Source organism: Paramormyrops kingsleyae, chromosome 1 (assembly GCF_048594095.1).
Source record: "Paramormyrops kingsleyae isolate MSU_618 chromosome 1, PKINGS_0.4, whole genome shotgun sequence".
Taxonomy (NCBI): domain Eukaryota; kingdom Metazoa; phylum Chordata; class Actinopteri; order Osteoglossiformes; family Mormyridae; genus Paramormyrops; species Paramormyrops kingsleyae.
Window position 1 is genome coordinate 1,122,539 of NC_132797.1, and position 16,263 is coordinate 1,138,801.

At 47.7% G+C, this 16,263-nt stretch overlaps 2 protein-coding genes across 3 annotated transcripts in view; one reads left to right on the forward strand and one right to left on the reverse strand.

Annotated features, from left to right (window-relative positions):
- immp2l (inner mitochondrial membrane peptidase subunit 2) overlaps positions 1-16,263 on the forward strand; it is a 150,377-nt gene that overhangs the window by 109,215 nt on the left and 24,899 nt on the right. The gene's annotated exons all lie outside the window — the stretch shown is intronic.
- On the reverse strand, positions 608-15,056 carry LOC111854605 (leucine-rich repeat neuronal protein 3-like). Its single transcript, XM_023832704.2, has 2 exons — positions 14,650-15,056; positions 608-4,985 (listed from the first exon to the last, which is right to left on the reverse strand). Exon 2 carries the CDS (start codon positions 4,663-4,665, stop codon positions 2,554-2,556), a length of 2,112 nt encoding a protein of 703 aa, XP_023688472.2. The 5' UTR covers positions 4,666-4,985; positions 14,650-15,056; the 3' UTR covers positions 608-2,553.

A 16,263-nucleotide genomic window follows, 5' to 3' on the forward strand; every position in this document is an offset into this window, starting at 1 on the left:
ATTTTACAGTTATATTTTCAGTTTCAGTTTATCCTAATTAGCGAGGATCCCTGCCTTGCCATGAACGCAGCCTTGGTCAGGTTTCTGCTGTGTTAAGCACACAAGCTGTTTCTGCAGGCAGCGCAACAAGCAGAGCGTCACACTAATCCTGCATAAGTCATGGGTTCAAATCCCAAGGGTCACACATATATTACACTCAGTACTGTAAGTCGCTTTGGATAAAAATGTCAAATAAAATGAGTGAGTGAAATCAAGTGTGAGCTACTCCATCCAAGAAAAGCACACTAAACGCGAAATATAATGAATTCAGTCTTCTCTCTCAACATCTGAGGCAGAGTGACGTGTCTTACTGTCAGAGGTCTGCACACATTACTATGACAGGATTTATTCCACTTCAAAATAAAATATGTTGAGAAAGATTAAGAAATGAATGTAAATTGTGTGCCCGTAACTCTCAGGTGTGCTGTGTTTGCCGGGAGTTCGCAGAGGGATTTTAACCAGGAATACGCAGATTAACCAGATTAGGTGCTTAAAATTCTCTCTCTCTCTCTCTCTCTCTCTCTCTCGCTCTCATTCATTCTCCTTGAATAAAAAGGTGAGGCATTAGTGTTTCTTATCAGAGGAATTTTATTTCATTTCAGAGGTTTTTGATATTTAAGCTGGATTACGTACAGTTAAATGATGACCCATGATGCATACTTCTTCTTTGCCATGAACTGTGACTTGTTTCAGGTCACTGTTTACGCAAGTCTGTCCAGGAATGTGTTTGGTGAATTCATCATGGCTGCATGGATTCACAGGCACTACGAAAGCAGGCAAAATTTACCAAGTTAAACGTGGTGATGATGATGACGATGACAGCGATGAAGGCTACTAAAAAATAAAATGTACAGCCTTACATTCCATTCTTTTCATACGCCATCTGTGCAGACGCCTTCCATGGTTCTGTGTGCGCCGTGTGTAAATGATTTAAAAAAAGATTTTAGGTGAGGATTTTGGAATGATACGGGGTTGATTTCAGTCCGACACCACTGTCATCAGAAGGGTTATGTAACATGGCGGTTTTGTCCTCCATTACGCCATGTGTGGCCCGCTGTTCAGCTCAGCCTGTTGCAGTCTGTATTACTATGGGGGTAGTGAATCTGTCACAGAGCGAGGGGGTCTGGAAGATTGGCTGTGACCCCTGGTGACCTTGGTGGTGCTACAGGTCAACGTTGTGGGACCCCCACCTCAGACAAATGGTGTCTCTCTAAACGTCACGTCCGCAGTGCTGAAATGCGCTGTATGGCCAGCGTCACCTGATAAATGCTCATGTCACTCCAGGTGTGACCGCCATTCGTCAGCGGGGGAAGAGATATTGGATTCATAATGAAACAAATGTAATGCTATTCCAAGTCAATGGGCTGTGATTCCAGGCGGCCTGGCGCCCTGCTGCCTTCTGGCATTTTGAGTCTTGTCTGAGGGACACCCCCAAAAGACCATCCTCTGCTAATGTTTTGTTCTAAGTGTCTTATCTAGCCTTGTCATCATGGTCGTTGTTTTAGGAAGCATCCTAGTCCGTTGAAGGACACGTCCCTTGTTGGCTCTTAAAACAGAAACACTCCCAGTTCTGTCATGGGCCAACGCAGATGTCCCCTGTGTTTGGGTCGAGCCGTGAGTCCATCTGCTTCATTATTTAAAAGAATAAGACCCAGCAGAAGTAGCTGGTGTTTAAATACAACTTTTGTAAATGAAAGCTATCTGATGTGGCTTAAGAAACGCAGTATTTATGTGATGAAGTGTCCTGTGATGAACCTGCCCCGTGACGTGACATAAGCAGCCGTTAGTTACTGATGCTCGGCTGTTGACCCTTGATCTTCCTGCCAGACGTCCAGTAGAGATGCTTCTGTGACGATCTGTGCCTCAGGTTACCTGTAAGCTCTTTCATTTTGTACAGCACTCACAAGTTTGTTACAATTTTGAATCAACAGAGTTGCCAGTGAGCTCCGATACATTCTTATATAACGAATATAAAACATTTTAATAAAAAGACAAAATACCATTTCCTTTTAAATGTATATTTGAACAAAAGTGTTTTACATCATCAGTTTTAGTCTATTCTAGTACAAGTCCCCCCTTCCCCCCCATTGCGAATACCACACTTTGAACCTCTAGCTTGCCTTTGTATGTTGTACAGCACAGAGGGAAAGGCTGGACCGCAGAGATAGCTCTTTACACACTACTCTTTACATAATAACAGTCACTGATAGACATCAGCCTGCCATCCTGCCCTTTAGTCACTTAGTAAAGTGTAAATGTCCAGTAACCAAGGGTTAACAAACCCTGTCGGTTTTGTAGCAAAGCTACTCTCCTCACTCTTGGTAGAGGGGTGGCAAGGTATCCAGTGTCTATGTGTGTCTGCATGGCCTTCAAACATTGAACTGAATCCCGGCTTTCATAGAATGTCCACACCGAGGCAAAGAATGCGCCAATACAGTGTAGTCCGTTGAGACCCTTCTAGCACCCTGTCCATTACCTGGTGTTGTGGAGCCTCCTGATGTGATGAAAGATTCCTTATATGGCATTGTTTGTTACATCTATTACAGTGGCCCTCACCTCGACTGCAGAAGGCGTTCCTTTACCAGAAACCCACAGTCTTGTGAGGGGAGAGTAGAGCCCAAGGGCAGGTGTCAGAGGGGCGTTTGATTGGGGTTTCCTTATACCCTTACAAAAGTGGTGCTTTCTCAAGGACGCATAAATAAGTGTGCAGGTCACCGAGGTTGCAACCAACAGCAAGCCATACATGGTAGCCACTGATGTGTCCCGGTTTTCATAGCTCTTGACCTCTAGCTCCATACTTTCGGTGGTGACGTTGATGCACTTCCTACTGGTTTTGTGATGGATGCTGGGAATGTCCACGCATACCTTGTACTGTGTGGAAGGATTTAAGCGTGTTAAGTTGTATGTGTTAATGTCAGATGGAACCCTTGCTTTGAATGCCAGAGCGGGATGATTGCCCTCTGATGTCGTTGACCACTTAATGTTGGGTGGCAGGCTGCCGTGGGAGGCTTTCCAAGACACCAGGATGGAGTTTGGCTGCACGGATTTGATGCTGATCTTCAGAGAGTCGTTGGCAGGCTGTGGGAAGTATCCATTGACCTGCACTGAGACCGCTTTAAGGTCTGCGCCAACAAGATTGTGAGCAACACAGGTGTATAGTCCAGCCTCTTGCTCTGTGAGGTCATAGATATCAAACGTGCCCTCTGGGTGCATGTAATACTTGATGGTACCAGTATCTGGCAAGATCCGGTCACCTGAGGGTGTGATCCAGTAGATATCAGGCTCTGGCTCCCCGAATGCCCGGCAGTGTAGTGAGAGCGATTCCCCATGGCGCGCACGGACCAGCGCTGGGAGGCTCCCAGGGGAGATGAGCGGTAGGCAGGTCTCTGTCATCTCTCGGAGGTGCACCTGCCGAACGTGCTGTCCCTCCAGCTCAGGTGGCTCCATGCAGAACAGGGATTCCGGCTCCATGAAGCGCACGCCGGTCCTATCCGTGCCCATCCAGCGGACCACACAGTCACAGCGGATGGGGTTGCTGTGTAGGCTCACCTCCCGAAGATTGGGCAGGGACTCCACAGTGACACGATGCAGGGCGCTCAAGGCATTGCTGTTAACCATGAGTGTCTCCAATCGAGGCAGCCTGTAGAATGCATTGGGGTGGATGTAGGACAGTTTGGGGTTGTTGGTTGCCTCTATTTTTGTTAGCTCTGGCAGGTTGCTGAGGGCAAAACTGTCAATAGACACCAGCTCGGGCATGCTGTTAATACCCAGCTCATTCAGGTGCGGCATATCCATAAAGTCCCCTCTCTGTATCCTCTGAATGGGGTTCTTGTTTAGATCCAGAAACTTCAGACTTGGGACCTTCTTGAGGGAACTGCGGGGCACCTTAGCAAACAGGTTGTCATAAAACGAGATGCTCTCCAAGCGATTAAGTCCGACCAGGGCGTCATCGGGTATATCCGACAGATTCATTCGGGCCAGGACCAGGCTGCGGAGGTTGATAAGTGGCTTAAAGTTCATTTCTTGAATGCGCATGATTGGGTTTTCGCCGATCATCAAAATTTCCAGTCCCAGCATAGCCTCAAACCACTGGCTGCTAATGGCCGTCAGCCAGTTGGAGTTGAGATGAAGCCGCAGCAGATTGCCCAGCCCCAGGAAGGCCCTGGGAGCAATGAAAGAGATCAGGTTGTGATTGATGTACAGCTCCTGGAGATTGTGGAGCCCAGCTAGGCAGCTGTCAGGGAGCACGCGGATAGAGTTTTCCTCCATGTGCAGGGACAATAGCTGGGGCAGGCTTCCGAGGTTAATGTCGCCCATCGCAGACAAATTGTTCTGAGATACATCTATCTCTGTGATGTTGGCCAGATAATCCAAGGGCCTTTCAATCCTGGCAATGTTGTTTGTCTGCAACAACAAGACCTGTGTGTCCATGGGCAGCCTCTCAGGCATAGAAATAAGTCTCAAGTCATTACAGTCCACAGTGGGAGTTTCCATGTATGTTGAGCTTGGAGAGAACCAGGGCCTGATCTCGCAAACGCATGGTCGAGGGCAGTCGACCTTCTCCTCAACAGAAGCAGCGTTTGCCAACGCCACAAAAACATAGATCCCCAGCAGCATATCCCTCATCTTGGTGCTCTTCCCTTGGTAATTAATTGTTCCTTAGGGAAATCTGCCTGTCAGGCTGCGCGTTGTGATGACACAGTGGTCCCTTGATGGGCCTTCCCGGAAGCTTCCTCCCTCCTGGCGTCGTGTTGTGCTGTCCCTGAATGGGAAGGGCCACCGACCCAGTACCTGGAATGGTGATATCAGACCCCTGAAGTGTGCCCAAAGTTGAGTGAATCCAGTCAAAGCCGCGGGTGGCTAAGGGTTACATGGAGGTTTCTGCGTCGGTACTTTATCTGGTGTCATCATTGTCCTCCATCTTTGTCATTTGTGTTCATTTCCATCTAGAGAAAAGAGATGGGAAAACTATGTAAATACAACCACGTAGAAACTGTACATATCAATTGAAATTTGACTTTACCCGACGTTCAGCTTCATACCTAGTTGATGCTTTCATCCAAAGACATTTACTAGTCTAATGATTATGGGTGTTTGATTTCGTTAAGTGTGTAACTATGGAGGCATCGGCTGTGCTTCTCCCCTGATTGTAACCAGCTGTATGACCATAGCATCTGTTCTACCTACTGGGCACTTTAGTAAATATAGTTTTGATTGATTGACTTTCAGTCCAAGGCTAAAATTTAATTGCTTTAAATTTGATACATCTGAACCACAGAAAGCAAGTACCTTGAGTTTAAAACCTTTTATTTAAGGAATGAAATGAAGTGGGTATAGTTTAGGTCTGTGAAGCAGCCATGTTCCCATGTGCTTGAATGCTGTAAATCCTGCCGGTAGAGCAGTCACATCCTGTGCCTTGGAACGGTTTGACAAAACCCTAAAGGAGTAATTCAGCATTTATGTCTATACTTGCTCTGAGATAGAATCGCTCTGCCCGGCTTGACCACAGTGGCAACCCACCGCAGCATGAGTCACAAATGAAAGGACTTAACCTTTGCACATTTGATGTAGCTCGTGCTCCGTTTACCTGAGCAGACTATGCTGGTGCTCTCAGCACAGGCTGCAATGAAACAATGAAACATCGGCAACCTTGCCATCCACCGTCGTTTGGGTTAGCATGTGCTTTCCAGTTTATGGTCTCATACTTCCAGTTCCAATTAACATCATTTTGTTTTTATGTTTTTTTTAAAGTTAACATACTAAAATGGATATATAATCAATATGACATTTTGGTGAAAGAGTAAAAGCCATATTAGTGTGTTTATTTTATACAAAGTACACTGTGTTTCTGTAATCAGCGAATCGCACTCTTTCTGTTCATAGTCTCCAACCTAGGCTTTCCCAGAATGTCTGTTTCATCTTCCTGCAGTTACCTTCTGTTAATGAGTAATTCAGACTGGTTGACTCCAGGGAAATAGTTAAATATATGAGTTTGTTTGTTTTGTCAGCCTTCATTAGCTATGAAACCATCTGCTCTTAAGGGTCAAAGTAATTTTTTATATTTTTTTAAGGGGGAGGCCATTTTTGCTGCAACAAATTATGCGACAAAGCTTTGTCTTGTGCTCCTTTCTTATGACTTAGTGCGATGATTAAAATTGCAATAAAACCATAATTCTAAATCAGCAGAATAAAGGCGATGAAATGAATGTAGATTAGTATTTGGTTTCTAAAGGAAAAAGTCTGTTTAAATTTCCCAAAGATGCGATTGGTTGTTTCTTTCATCGTGGTGAGGGTATACATCACTCTGCAGGTCCATAATGGGCTTTATTATGCAGCTGTATGGCTGGCACTTGAGGAAAGTCAGCCGGCTCGGCGCACGGGGGAACAAGTAAACACTCATGCTGTCGGGATGATATGTGTGTGCTACCTGCGCACATGCAGCGGCGACATCGGTAACGTTTTTGCGCAGGCAATTACTGGGACGGTTTCGGAGGTAAAAGCCTAGCTCGGGGGTGCTTTTTTGCCTAGAGTGCTGACACTAGTCAGTCCAGACATACTCTGCTCAACCCCCCCCCCCCCACACACACACACACTCTCACACACACACTCTTGAGGACCCCATAGAGCACTGCAGACTGCACGTAATATATAATCAGTAACATTCCTGCCAGTAACAGAGCCAACAGTGGCGTCCTGCCTGTTCGCTGCTTGTATTGATGCTCTGATGTTGTGATAGATTTCTGACCTTGAAGACGCCCCAGCACTCTGAGTCACCACAAAATAAAGGCACCTCCACCACGATGAAAACGGACCCGTTGGGAAAGACACCTTGAAAAGGCCTGGAGCGGCACATTCGCGGCCAGCCGTCCTCCGGCTATAATGGCCGCAAAGCGCTGGAACGTGGCGGCCTTGTTTGGTTTCGTAAGCTGTGCGACCATCTGTTGTGAGCTTAAATGCGGTTGGGGTCAGGGTAACAAGCGCTTGGCACACGCCAGGACACATCGACGCGCGGCGATAGATCTTCATTCGAGCCCATGTGATTGTCAGAAACGCGCCGTAAAAAATTAAGGTTGTGGAATGCAGAAACACAAATAAGCCTTAGAATTCCTGCTGTTTAATTGGTGTGGTTTTTACAGATTAAGAAATGAGATGAGTGCATTGCATCATTATTGTGGAGCCTCAGATAATCTTGATGGTCTGCAGGGAGATCCATCAGAGTAAGAATCAAAGGTGGTCTGGCCCTTTAAGATGACTGCTTCTGACTACACCAGCTTGCTTCATGCTGAAGAGCTTGGATCCATTTTACGATGTTCACTCACTGCTGGATCAGAAGACGCATGAGAAGCAAAGTAGGGCGAATCTGTGTGTCCCCTTTCCCCCATATCCCGATGCCTATAGAGTCCATGATTAAAAACTCCCAGGGTAGTTTCCAGCCTCCTGGCATTAAAGGGGCAGCAGCATCTACGTCCCACAATCCCCTGCTTGCCGACTGTACCTGAGTCAGTGAGGTTTACGCTCCCTAATAAACATGGTCTCTCTGTCTCTCTTGGCGCTGCGAGTTGTGCAGTTTCTCCGGTTGGCTTGGGAGAAGCCGCTTAAAAAAATGCTAATTGAATTTCTGTCTTTTCATTTATGCTCTTTTTTAATTCATGTTGAAACATTTAAGTACCACAGTATCTACATTTTTTATCCTGTTTTATTTAGCCTTTTATTTGCTATTTTCAATTAAAGGCTCAGTGTCCTTGATTAAATTTTCCTAATGCTTGCCACGCCAAACACGCACTGCATGCATAACAAACAGTTTTGTTGACTTGTTATGTTGCAATGCTATTTCAGCTTCTAGGTTTTACATAATTACACTAATTATACATTAGGCTGCATTCTCTCCTGGTGTTAAGTCATAATGTGTCCCTGTCTGATGATGTCACTGTGCTTTATGCTAAAGAAGATTCCCTCCTGTTAATGCACAACTCTGGCTGTTTAGGCTTCTAGTTTTGTGTTTGAAGCGTGAAATGATTTTTCCGTTTCTTAGTCTCTGACAACTTTCAGTGCATTTAATTTTGGGGGACAATAGGAAGCACAATAAAGAGGGGTTGGTGAGCATATGATGGAATCCAGCTGTGATGTTCCTTTTAAATATATCAGTGGATTTGGAAATTATGCTGATTTGTGTAATAAGCTTTTGAGAAATTGTTCTAATCAGTTTTTCACATAAAAACGTATGAAAGAGCAGTAATGAGCAACGGTACAGTAATGAGTTTGTATGACTGGTCCACTTTTCCGAGTTCTGTTTAAGGGCAGTTTGCACATTAAGTATGCATGATAGACACTAATTAACTGTAGGCCATCCTTCATACAAAACGTGGCCCTGTGTGGGAAAAGCAGCATTTTCTTTCTCCAAACTGTACACTGTATCGGCCCTATGCCAGATACGTGCTGGGGCATTCAGAGGAAATCAGAGGTTAATGAACAGATTTACATTGTTGCCCCAAGCTCTCTGCTATGAGTAGCTCTTAAATGCAGAGTGGAATTAATGATAAATTAACAATTAACAGTAAAACAAAAATGTCTCATGCAATGAGGCACTAAACAGGTCCATTATATACACAAATAAAACAGCAGACTTACATTTTAAACAGTTTTAACCCATTTTGGGAGATAAACATGAAATTAAAGGTTTTTGCCATTGCATTCTGGGCAGGGCTGCATCCACCTTTCTGGGGGCCCTAGGCGAAGCTTTACGTGGGAGGCCCCCCTGCCAAGAAAACTGATGAGCATTTCATGTAATTCAGGGGCCCAAGGTGACTGCCTGCTCCTCCTATAGCCAGAGCCGGCCATGGTTCTGCCTCCCCATAAATCCTTACATTTTATGTATATGTTTATATATATATATATATAATTTTTAATTATTCTTATTTCTAAATTTTACATATATACAGATACTGTATTTTATGTATTATATATATATTGTGTATGTGTGTGTGCGCGTGTGTATATGTGTGTGTGTGTGTGTGTGTGTGTGTGTATATATAGTTCGCCTGTTCCAAGATCTGGCCCTGCGCTTGTGTACATAAAACAAGGAATTATATGGATAAAATGATCAGAATGATCAGAGGTTATCAATAAGATCATATATTGAAAAACATAGGGCTCAAATGAAAACATACTGCCTGCTATGTGTGTGGCACGGCCGGCGAATCTCAGCATGCCATTCATGCATCCCATTATAATTCTGTTCAGAGGAGAAATTTCGTTTGTCGATTCATGATGTTTTAATTTCCTGCGAGTGGATCAGGTCCTGGTGTGTTTGATCTCTAATTCAGGCACCGCGACAGAGATAAGCACAGCACCTTGACTTTCCTGCCTGAAAAGGTCAATCGTGCTGGAGGAGCGTTCGCCAGGCTTGCCGACGTGTCGCCAAGCCCCTTGTAGGCGGTCCCGGGTTTGAAATGAGTGTCTCCACTTTTTCTCCCCCCGACTTCAGCAAACAACAGGGCTACTTTTGATTCCGGGCTGCAGCAGTGAGGCAGACGATTTAAACACAGCGACGGGAGCCAGTAGCTGACCTGAAAGCCGATTCCCCCTCAATGCGTATGTGACGTATACATGCCGAACGTGCAGCTAACGCATTATTTAAGGTGCCAGCACCGTGCTCGCTCTGAGCACACATCACGGGGGGCCCTTGACGCGACGTCTCACAGTAACCCTACTCATACAGTGCCACTAATGATTAGCGACCTTAAGCATCAGTGCATAACTTACTACTGCCAGAGAGTGAATGACTTCTTTTTAACAAAAAATGCATCACAGAGGAAGTCAAGTCTGTTGGGTTTAGGCATGTAATGCTGTTTTTCCTGGTACACAAGACCAAAGAATCCTGCTTGCGTTACTGAGGAGGTACTCAGTCCTCACTGAAACCAGTTTCCCTTCCTGTGACTTTACAGGCCACTTCATCAGAATAACAGACCAACCTGAGCAAAGAAAAACATGTATTAACCAGGCGAGCTAAATGACATCACCCTTCTGACACCATCCGCTGAATGACATCACCCTTCTGACACCATCCTCTGAATGACATACAGGTCTTCCCTTTCAATCCCTCCTTTAGCTCTGATACTGACACACATAGCAGACATACGGAGAGCATTCAGCTCTAAGCTTCCAGAGAGGCTCCTGTTGTCATTTTTATCGGATGGTGTCAGAAGGGTGATGTCATTCAGCGAGGAGAGGAGAGATCTTTGACAAGAGCAAAGAGCAAGGCTGCCATTGGCTGACAGAACCAGGCCACTCCCTGTCAAGCACCCAAAATAACCTTTAACCTCTAACGGGGTTATGGTTTACAGTCCGCATGCTGCAAAGACTTCCCGTCTTTCCAAAGATGCCCTGTCTTGCCCCAGATGCTCTCTGGGGATCTTTCAGGCTCGGTGCAGGGTTTTATGGGACAGGAGGAATTCTAGATGAGCTTGTCTAATTTTTATCTTTAGCCCATAACACCTTCTCCTCTGGGACTCTTTTGCACCATTGGCTTAAATTAACATGAAGAGTGACTGGCCATGGGGGCAGCGGCTCTGTGTGTTAGTGGTGGGAAAGAGAGAGAGAGAGAGTGAGAGAGTGAGAGAGTCACAATGATCGCATTTATTCAAAAGATGCAAAAGTATGATGACCAGCGCACCTTTGCTGTGGGCCTCCGCTGTGACACCAGCAAATGGCCCCAGCTAATTTACAGGCATGGAGGAATATCAGGGGACAGTAAGCAACACATTATCTCGTTAAGTCGCCGGTGAGGGGGGGGCAGTGGGAAGCCAGGGATGAATGCCACTATGCAGCACGTTCTCCTTAAATTACCAAATTTGAAGTCCCCCCCAGACTTTCACACTACCACTAGGTGTGACCAGGGGGGGCATTGCCAGGGGGCTTTTGCCACAAACAGCCCTCCCTCTCCCCAAACACGATATGACAGCAGACTCTCTGACGGAGAGGGGGCCACCCACCTGGCTTGGCCTAATTGGAACGATTCCCCTTTTAAAGGTCCCCCCCCCACTGGGGTTATGGGGAGTTCATTATGGAGCTGGTTAAGGGGGGCTGGTCCTCATGCCTGAGAAACATCTGTGTTGAACGCTTCCCAAACCAGCCCCCACTGAAAGCCCCCCATCCCATGCATCTTGGGGTCACAATGTACGGCCAATCAATGGCTCAGTCTCTGAGCCCCCAGTGCCCCCCTCTTGCAGTGATGCGGCAGTGCATGGAGGGTTCAGCCCCCCCTACCATACCAGCACTTTAAGAAATAGTTACATAAATTCCTCATTTTTACAGCAGGTGATGCTGCTATTGACTTGGGGGGCCTGGGTCAATCTGCAGGTGCGAATGTGGGGTGTGGACATGCCGGGATCCGTGCCCCCTCCCAGCGTGACTGATGGCCCCAGGCCAACGTTCCCTCTGACTGATGGAAATGAGCTTAATGCCTGGCAGCTCGTCCTTATTACGGCTTACGCTCTTTCCTCCTTTTGTCTTCCATAACCCCACCTGCACATAAGGCACAGAAATGACGGACGGTAAAATGTGGGTGCCTTTGGTCGCAACATGGGGGCCTGTTCAGGGGGGTTTAAGCTGTGCTCGATGCCTGCTGTGAGTCACCCCTTCCTTCTCTCTCTTATGTAAGTAATTAATGGGGCTGACTTGATTTCCTTATTCAGTTCTGGGTTTTGTGAGTCTTTAAAATGTGTGTTTTTTTTTTTTTTAAAGAAAGAAAACTGTCCTTTTTTGACTGTTAATTTGCGGAAGGAACTGTGTGTTCTGAGCCTTTGGGGCCCCCTTGGTTTGTGACAGCTCCGTAAGAGCCAGAAGGCTGCTGGATCGCCATCGCTCTGACTGACGACGTGAAGCGCCTGGGAGTATCAGGTGTTTAATGAGGTCTATCGCTACCAGAAACTTCAAGATTACACCAGACCTACACGTCAAAGCAAAACGAGTCAGTATTATAAACACACAAAGGATGTGTGTGCTTGGGTGATCTGCATGCGGATACAGTGACGTCCTCCGAACCCTTTCTGCCTGGACTGGGATGGGAATTAGAGGTATTTCTATGCTCAGAGCAATCATTACAGCCTCGAGTTTCTTTCCCAGAAGCAGCCAGAGCACCACACTGTCCCTCTCTGATAGAGTTCACCTTACGCTTTGCCCAGGTTCAGTAGCAGTTCACCTGAACAAGTGTACTGATACCGCGGCGGTGTTCAGTGACTGAGCGTGCTATTTGTTACTGAGGTGCAGTCTCCTGAGCGCGCAGATCACAGGATGCCACTGAGAGGCGACATATCTGTGCCCCAGCAAGGAAGGCTTTACAGAGGAGTCGCATCTGCCTTGGTGGGGACGCACGACAAGATGCAAGCAAAACAAAACAGAAGCACAGTGTCCCGCCACACAACACAGCCTCCCAGCACTGAACACAGTGTCCCTCCACACAACACAGTGTCCCAGCACTGAGCACAGTGTCCCTCCACACAACACAGTGTCCCAGCACTGAGCACAGTGTCCCTCCACACAACACAGTGTCCCTCCACACAACACAGTGTCCCTCCACACAACACAGTGTCCTAGCATTGAGCACAGTGTCCCTCCACACAACACAGCCTCCCAGCACTGAACACAGTGTCCCTCCACAAAACACAGTGTCCCTCCACACAACACAGTGTCCTAGCATTGAGCACAGTGTCCCTCCACACAACACAGTGTCCCTCCACACAACACAGTGTCCTAGCATTGAGCACAGTGTCCCTCCACACAACACAGCCTCCCAGCACTGAACACAGTGTCCCTCCACACAACACAGTGTCCCTCCACACAACACAGTGTCCTAGCATTGAGCACAGTGTCCCTCCACACAACACAGCCTCCCAGCACGGAACACAGTGTCCCTCCACAAAACACAGTGTCCCAGCACTGAGCACAGTGTCCCTCCACACAACAAAGTGTCCCAGCCCTGAACACAGTGTCCCTCCACACATCAAAGTGTCCCAGCCCTAAACACAGAGTCCCTCCACACAACACAGCCTCCCATTACATGAACACAGTGTCCTTCCGCACAACACAGTGTCCCAGCCCTGAACACAGTGTCCCTCCACACAACAGAGTCCCTCTACACAACACTGAGCTCCAGCACTGAACATAGAGTCCCTTCACACAACAATCCCTGCATGTCACCCCTCTGTGCAGATACATGTCCACCCACCCATAGCCTCCTCTGCTCCTGAATCAGTTTTCTCAAGACCATCATTTACTTCAATGCTTCACACCCCGTCAATGCACCCCCACCCCCAACTCTCCTCCACATAAATATCACTGTACTTTTCTGTTGCACTAGCGTCTGCTGCAACAGTGAGCTCAGGTGAACTCAGGATACAGAGGGGGCAGCTGAATTATATCACATGGAAAATGCAAGAAGCTGTCTCTCCGCTCTCCCTCCTGTCTGTGTGCTCTCCTGCCTGTCTGTCTCTGCTCTCCCTCCTGTCTGTCCGCTCTCCCTCCTGTCTGTCCGCTCTCCCTCCTGTCTGTCTCTGCTCTCCCTCCTGTCTCTCCGCTCTCCCTCCTGTCTGTCCGCTCTCCCTCCTGTCTGTCTGCTCTCCCTCCTGTCTCTCCGCTCTCCCTCCTGTCTCTCTGCTCTCCAGTCTGTCTCTGGTTCTCACTCCTATCTACTTTGGCTCTCCTGCCGGTCTTCCTCGGTTCTCCCTCCTCTCTCTCTCTTCTCTCCTACCTATCTGTTTTAGCTGTCCCTCCTGTCTCTCTCTCCCTCCTGCCTGTCTCCCTCGGCTCTCCCTCCTGTTTCTCTCAGCTCTCCAGCTCAACTCTCCCGCATGCATCTCTTAGCTCTCCCTCCTGTCTCTCTCTGCTCTCCCACCTGTCTCTCTCGGCTCTCCCTCCTGTCTCTCTCAGCTCTCCCACCTGTCTCTCTCAGCTCTCCCTCCTGTCTCTCTTAACTCTCCCAACTGTCTCTCTTAGCTCTCCCTCCTGTCTCTCTTAGCTCTCCCTCCTGTCTCTCTTAGCTCTCCCTCCTGTCTCTCTCAGCTCTCCCACCTGTCTCTCTCAGCTCTCCCTCCTGTCTCTCTCAGCTCTCCCTCCTGTCTCTCTCAGCTCTCCCTCCTGTCTCTCTCGGCTCTCCCACCTGTCTCTCTCGGCTCTCCCACCTGTCTGTCTCGGCTCTCCCTCCTGTCTGTCTCGGCTCTCCCACCTGTCTCTCTCGGCTCTCCCACTCAGTTCTTCTGCCTGTCTCTCTCGGTTCTCCCACTAGGCTCCTCCGGCTGTCTCTCTCCGCTCTCTCTCTCTCTCTCTCTGCTCTCAGATTCTGTTGCCTGTCCCTCTCGGCTCTCCTGCTTGGCTCCTCCGGCTGTCTCTCTCTGTGCTCTCTCTCTCTCCACTCTTAGACTCTCCCGCCTGTCTCTCTCCGCTCTCTCTCTCTCCGCTTTCAGCTTCTCCTCATCCACATGCAGATTACAGGCTCTGTTAACTCGCTTGATAGCCACCCTGTTGAAGCGCTGCAGTCTCAAAAGGGTGGGGGGGGGTGAGGACTACGTAAGGATGCAAGGCGAGTTCGGGAGGGGGGGAAAAAATGAAACTTACCAGTTTTAGGCGATCTCCACAGGATAGTACGGATAGGACATATTCCGCTGGTGCGTGCAGTGTGCCTCAGTTAGCGCAATCGCCCCGGACTTGCAGCCCACACATGCAAGAGCGCAGGGTGCATCTCTCTCTCTCTCTCTCTCCCTCTCTCTCTCACTGTCTCTCTCTCTCTGTCTTGTTCTTTCGCTCTGGAGAAAAACTCCTCTCTGCCTTCAGGTCCAGTCTCCCAGTTCTGCTGAGTGCCGTGGCGATGTGCCAGAGTCGCACGGCTAGGAGGATGGAGCAGTGTTATCCTCTGCTTCCTCCTCCACCGCCTCCTCCTCCTCCTCCTCCTGCTCCTCCTGCTGCTGCTTCTCTCTATGGCAGACAGCGCTGCGTCACTTGCACACTGACACGGCGCTGTCTGCTCTGCTCGCAAACAAAAAAAATAACCTAACAACGCCCCACCCCCCTCTCCTCGACAAGAGCCAATTACCACCCAGATCTGCGGCAAAAGCCTCACAGATGCCTGCGCCAGATTGGCTGGTCAGGACTGTCTATCAAATGATACTGTCCCTCTATTCCAGAAGCATTAACGGAACAAAAATAAAGAGGGGAAGGAGAGAATACCTTTTTAGACTAGGACTAGTGTCGAATTAAGTGATTCTGAAGCTTGTTCAAGGAATATAACTGCATTCTGCGCAGTAAAATGTTAAAATGTTCTGACAGGAAGTTAGCCAGTGATAGGCTGTTAGCCTGTGTCTGTCTAACACTGTACTGTAAGGACATCAACTTGTTGTCTGTGCTACACTTTTGTTTTTCTCCATTAAAGATAAAAATCTGGAGGACTGTGTTTTATGGAGCTCAGTGTTTTTTCAGCTGTCAGACCACATTCAGACATTTTGCTGTTACTTGTAACTTGCTTTGCATCTCTACCCTAACCCAACCTAATCCAGGTTATGGAGACATTGACACTCAAGGTGCTTTTGAAGGGAAAACAGCAGAAGTGTAGTTTAGGCTTAATTCACATTGCCGGTTCTCAATGGAGAATGATTATCAGTCTGTGGGCCCTCTTAGCCAGGAACCCCCTGATCTTTGTAACATTTTAACGTACTAACTAGTTTTTCCTTTAAACCAGTTAGGTAACATGTATGGCTTATTCGAAAGAGGAAGTGTCCGGATTCGACCCAGAAATCATCTTGACAAGCTGGAATGAGCAAATGATTCCAATGAGGGTGCAACATGTCACAAGCACCAGAGGAGAGAACAGGCTGCGTGTGAGGGAGGATATTTGGACGTAGTGTCTACTGCTGTCCCACACTCACAGTTTGTGCTGTAGTGGATCATTTCTTGTTGTCGCTGGTCTTATCCGCACCAAGCAGTAGTGGTGTGAGCGGGATGTTGGCGTGCAACAGCCTGGAAGTGTACCATGAACAAAGGAGAGGCTCAGTCAAGCCCGCCGTTTCTGACGAAGAAACACAAACAGTTAAGGACACTATTGTCTACCCTCGGCATGTATAAAGCTGGTCCCGTTCTGCTCGTAAGGCTCTGTTTTACATTCTGCTGCTTAGCCAGGGAGCTGGACATTTTCACCAAAACAAATCTGATTATGTAATCTGCTCAAGAATGTACTCA

What these genes read in the sequence shown, in the direction of transcription:
- LOC111854605 (XM_023832704.2), bottom strand. Translation starts at nt 4,665, where the DNA reads ATGAGGGATATGCTGCTGGGGATCTATGTTTTTGTGGCGTTGGCAAAC.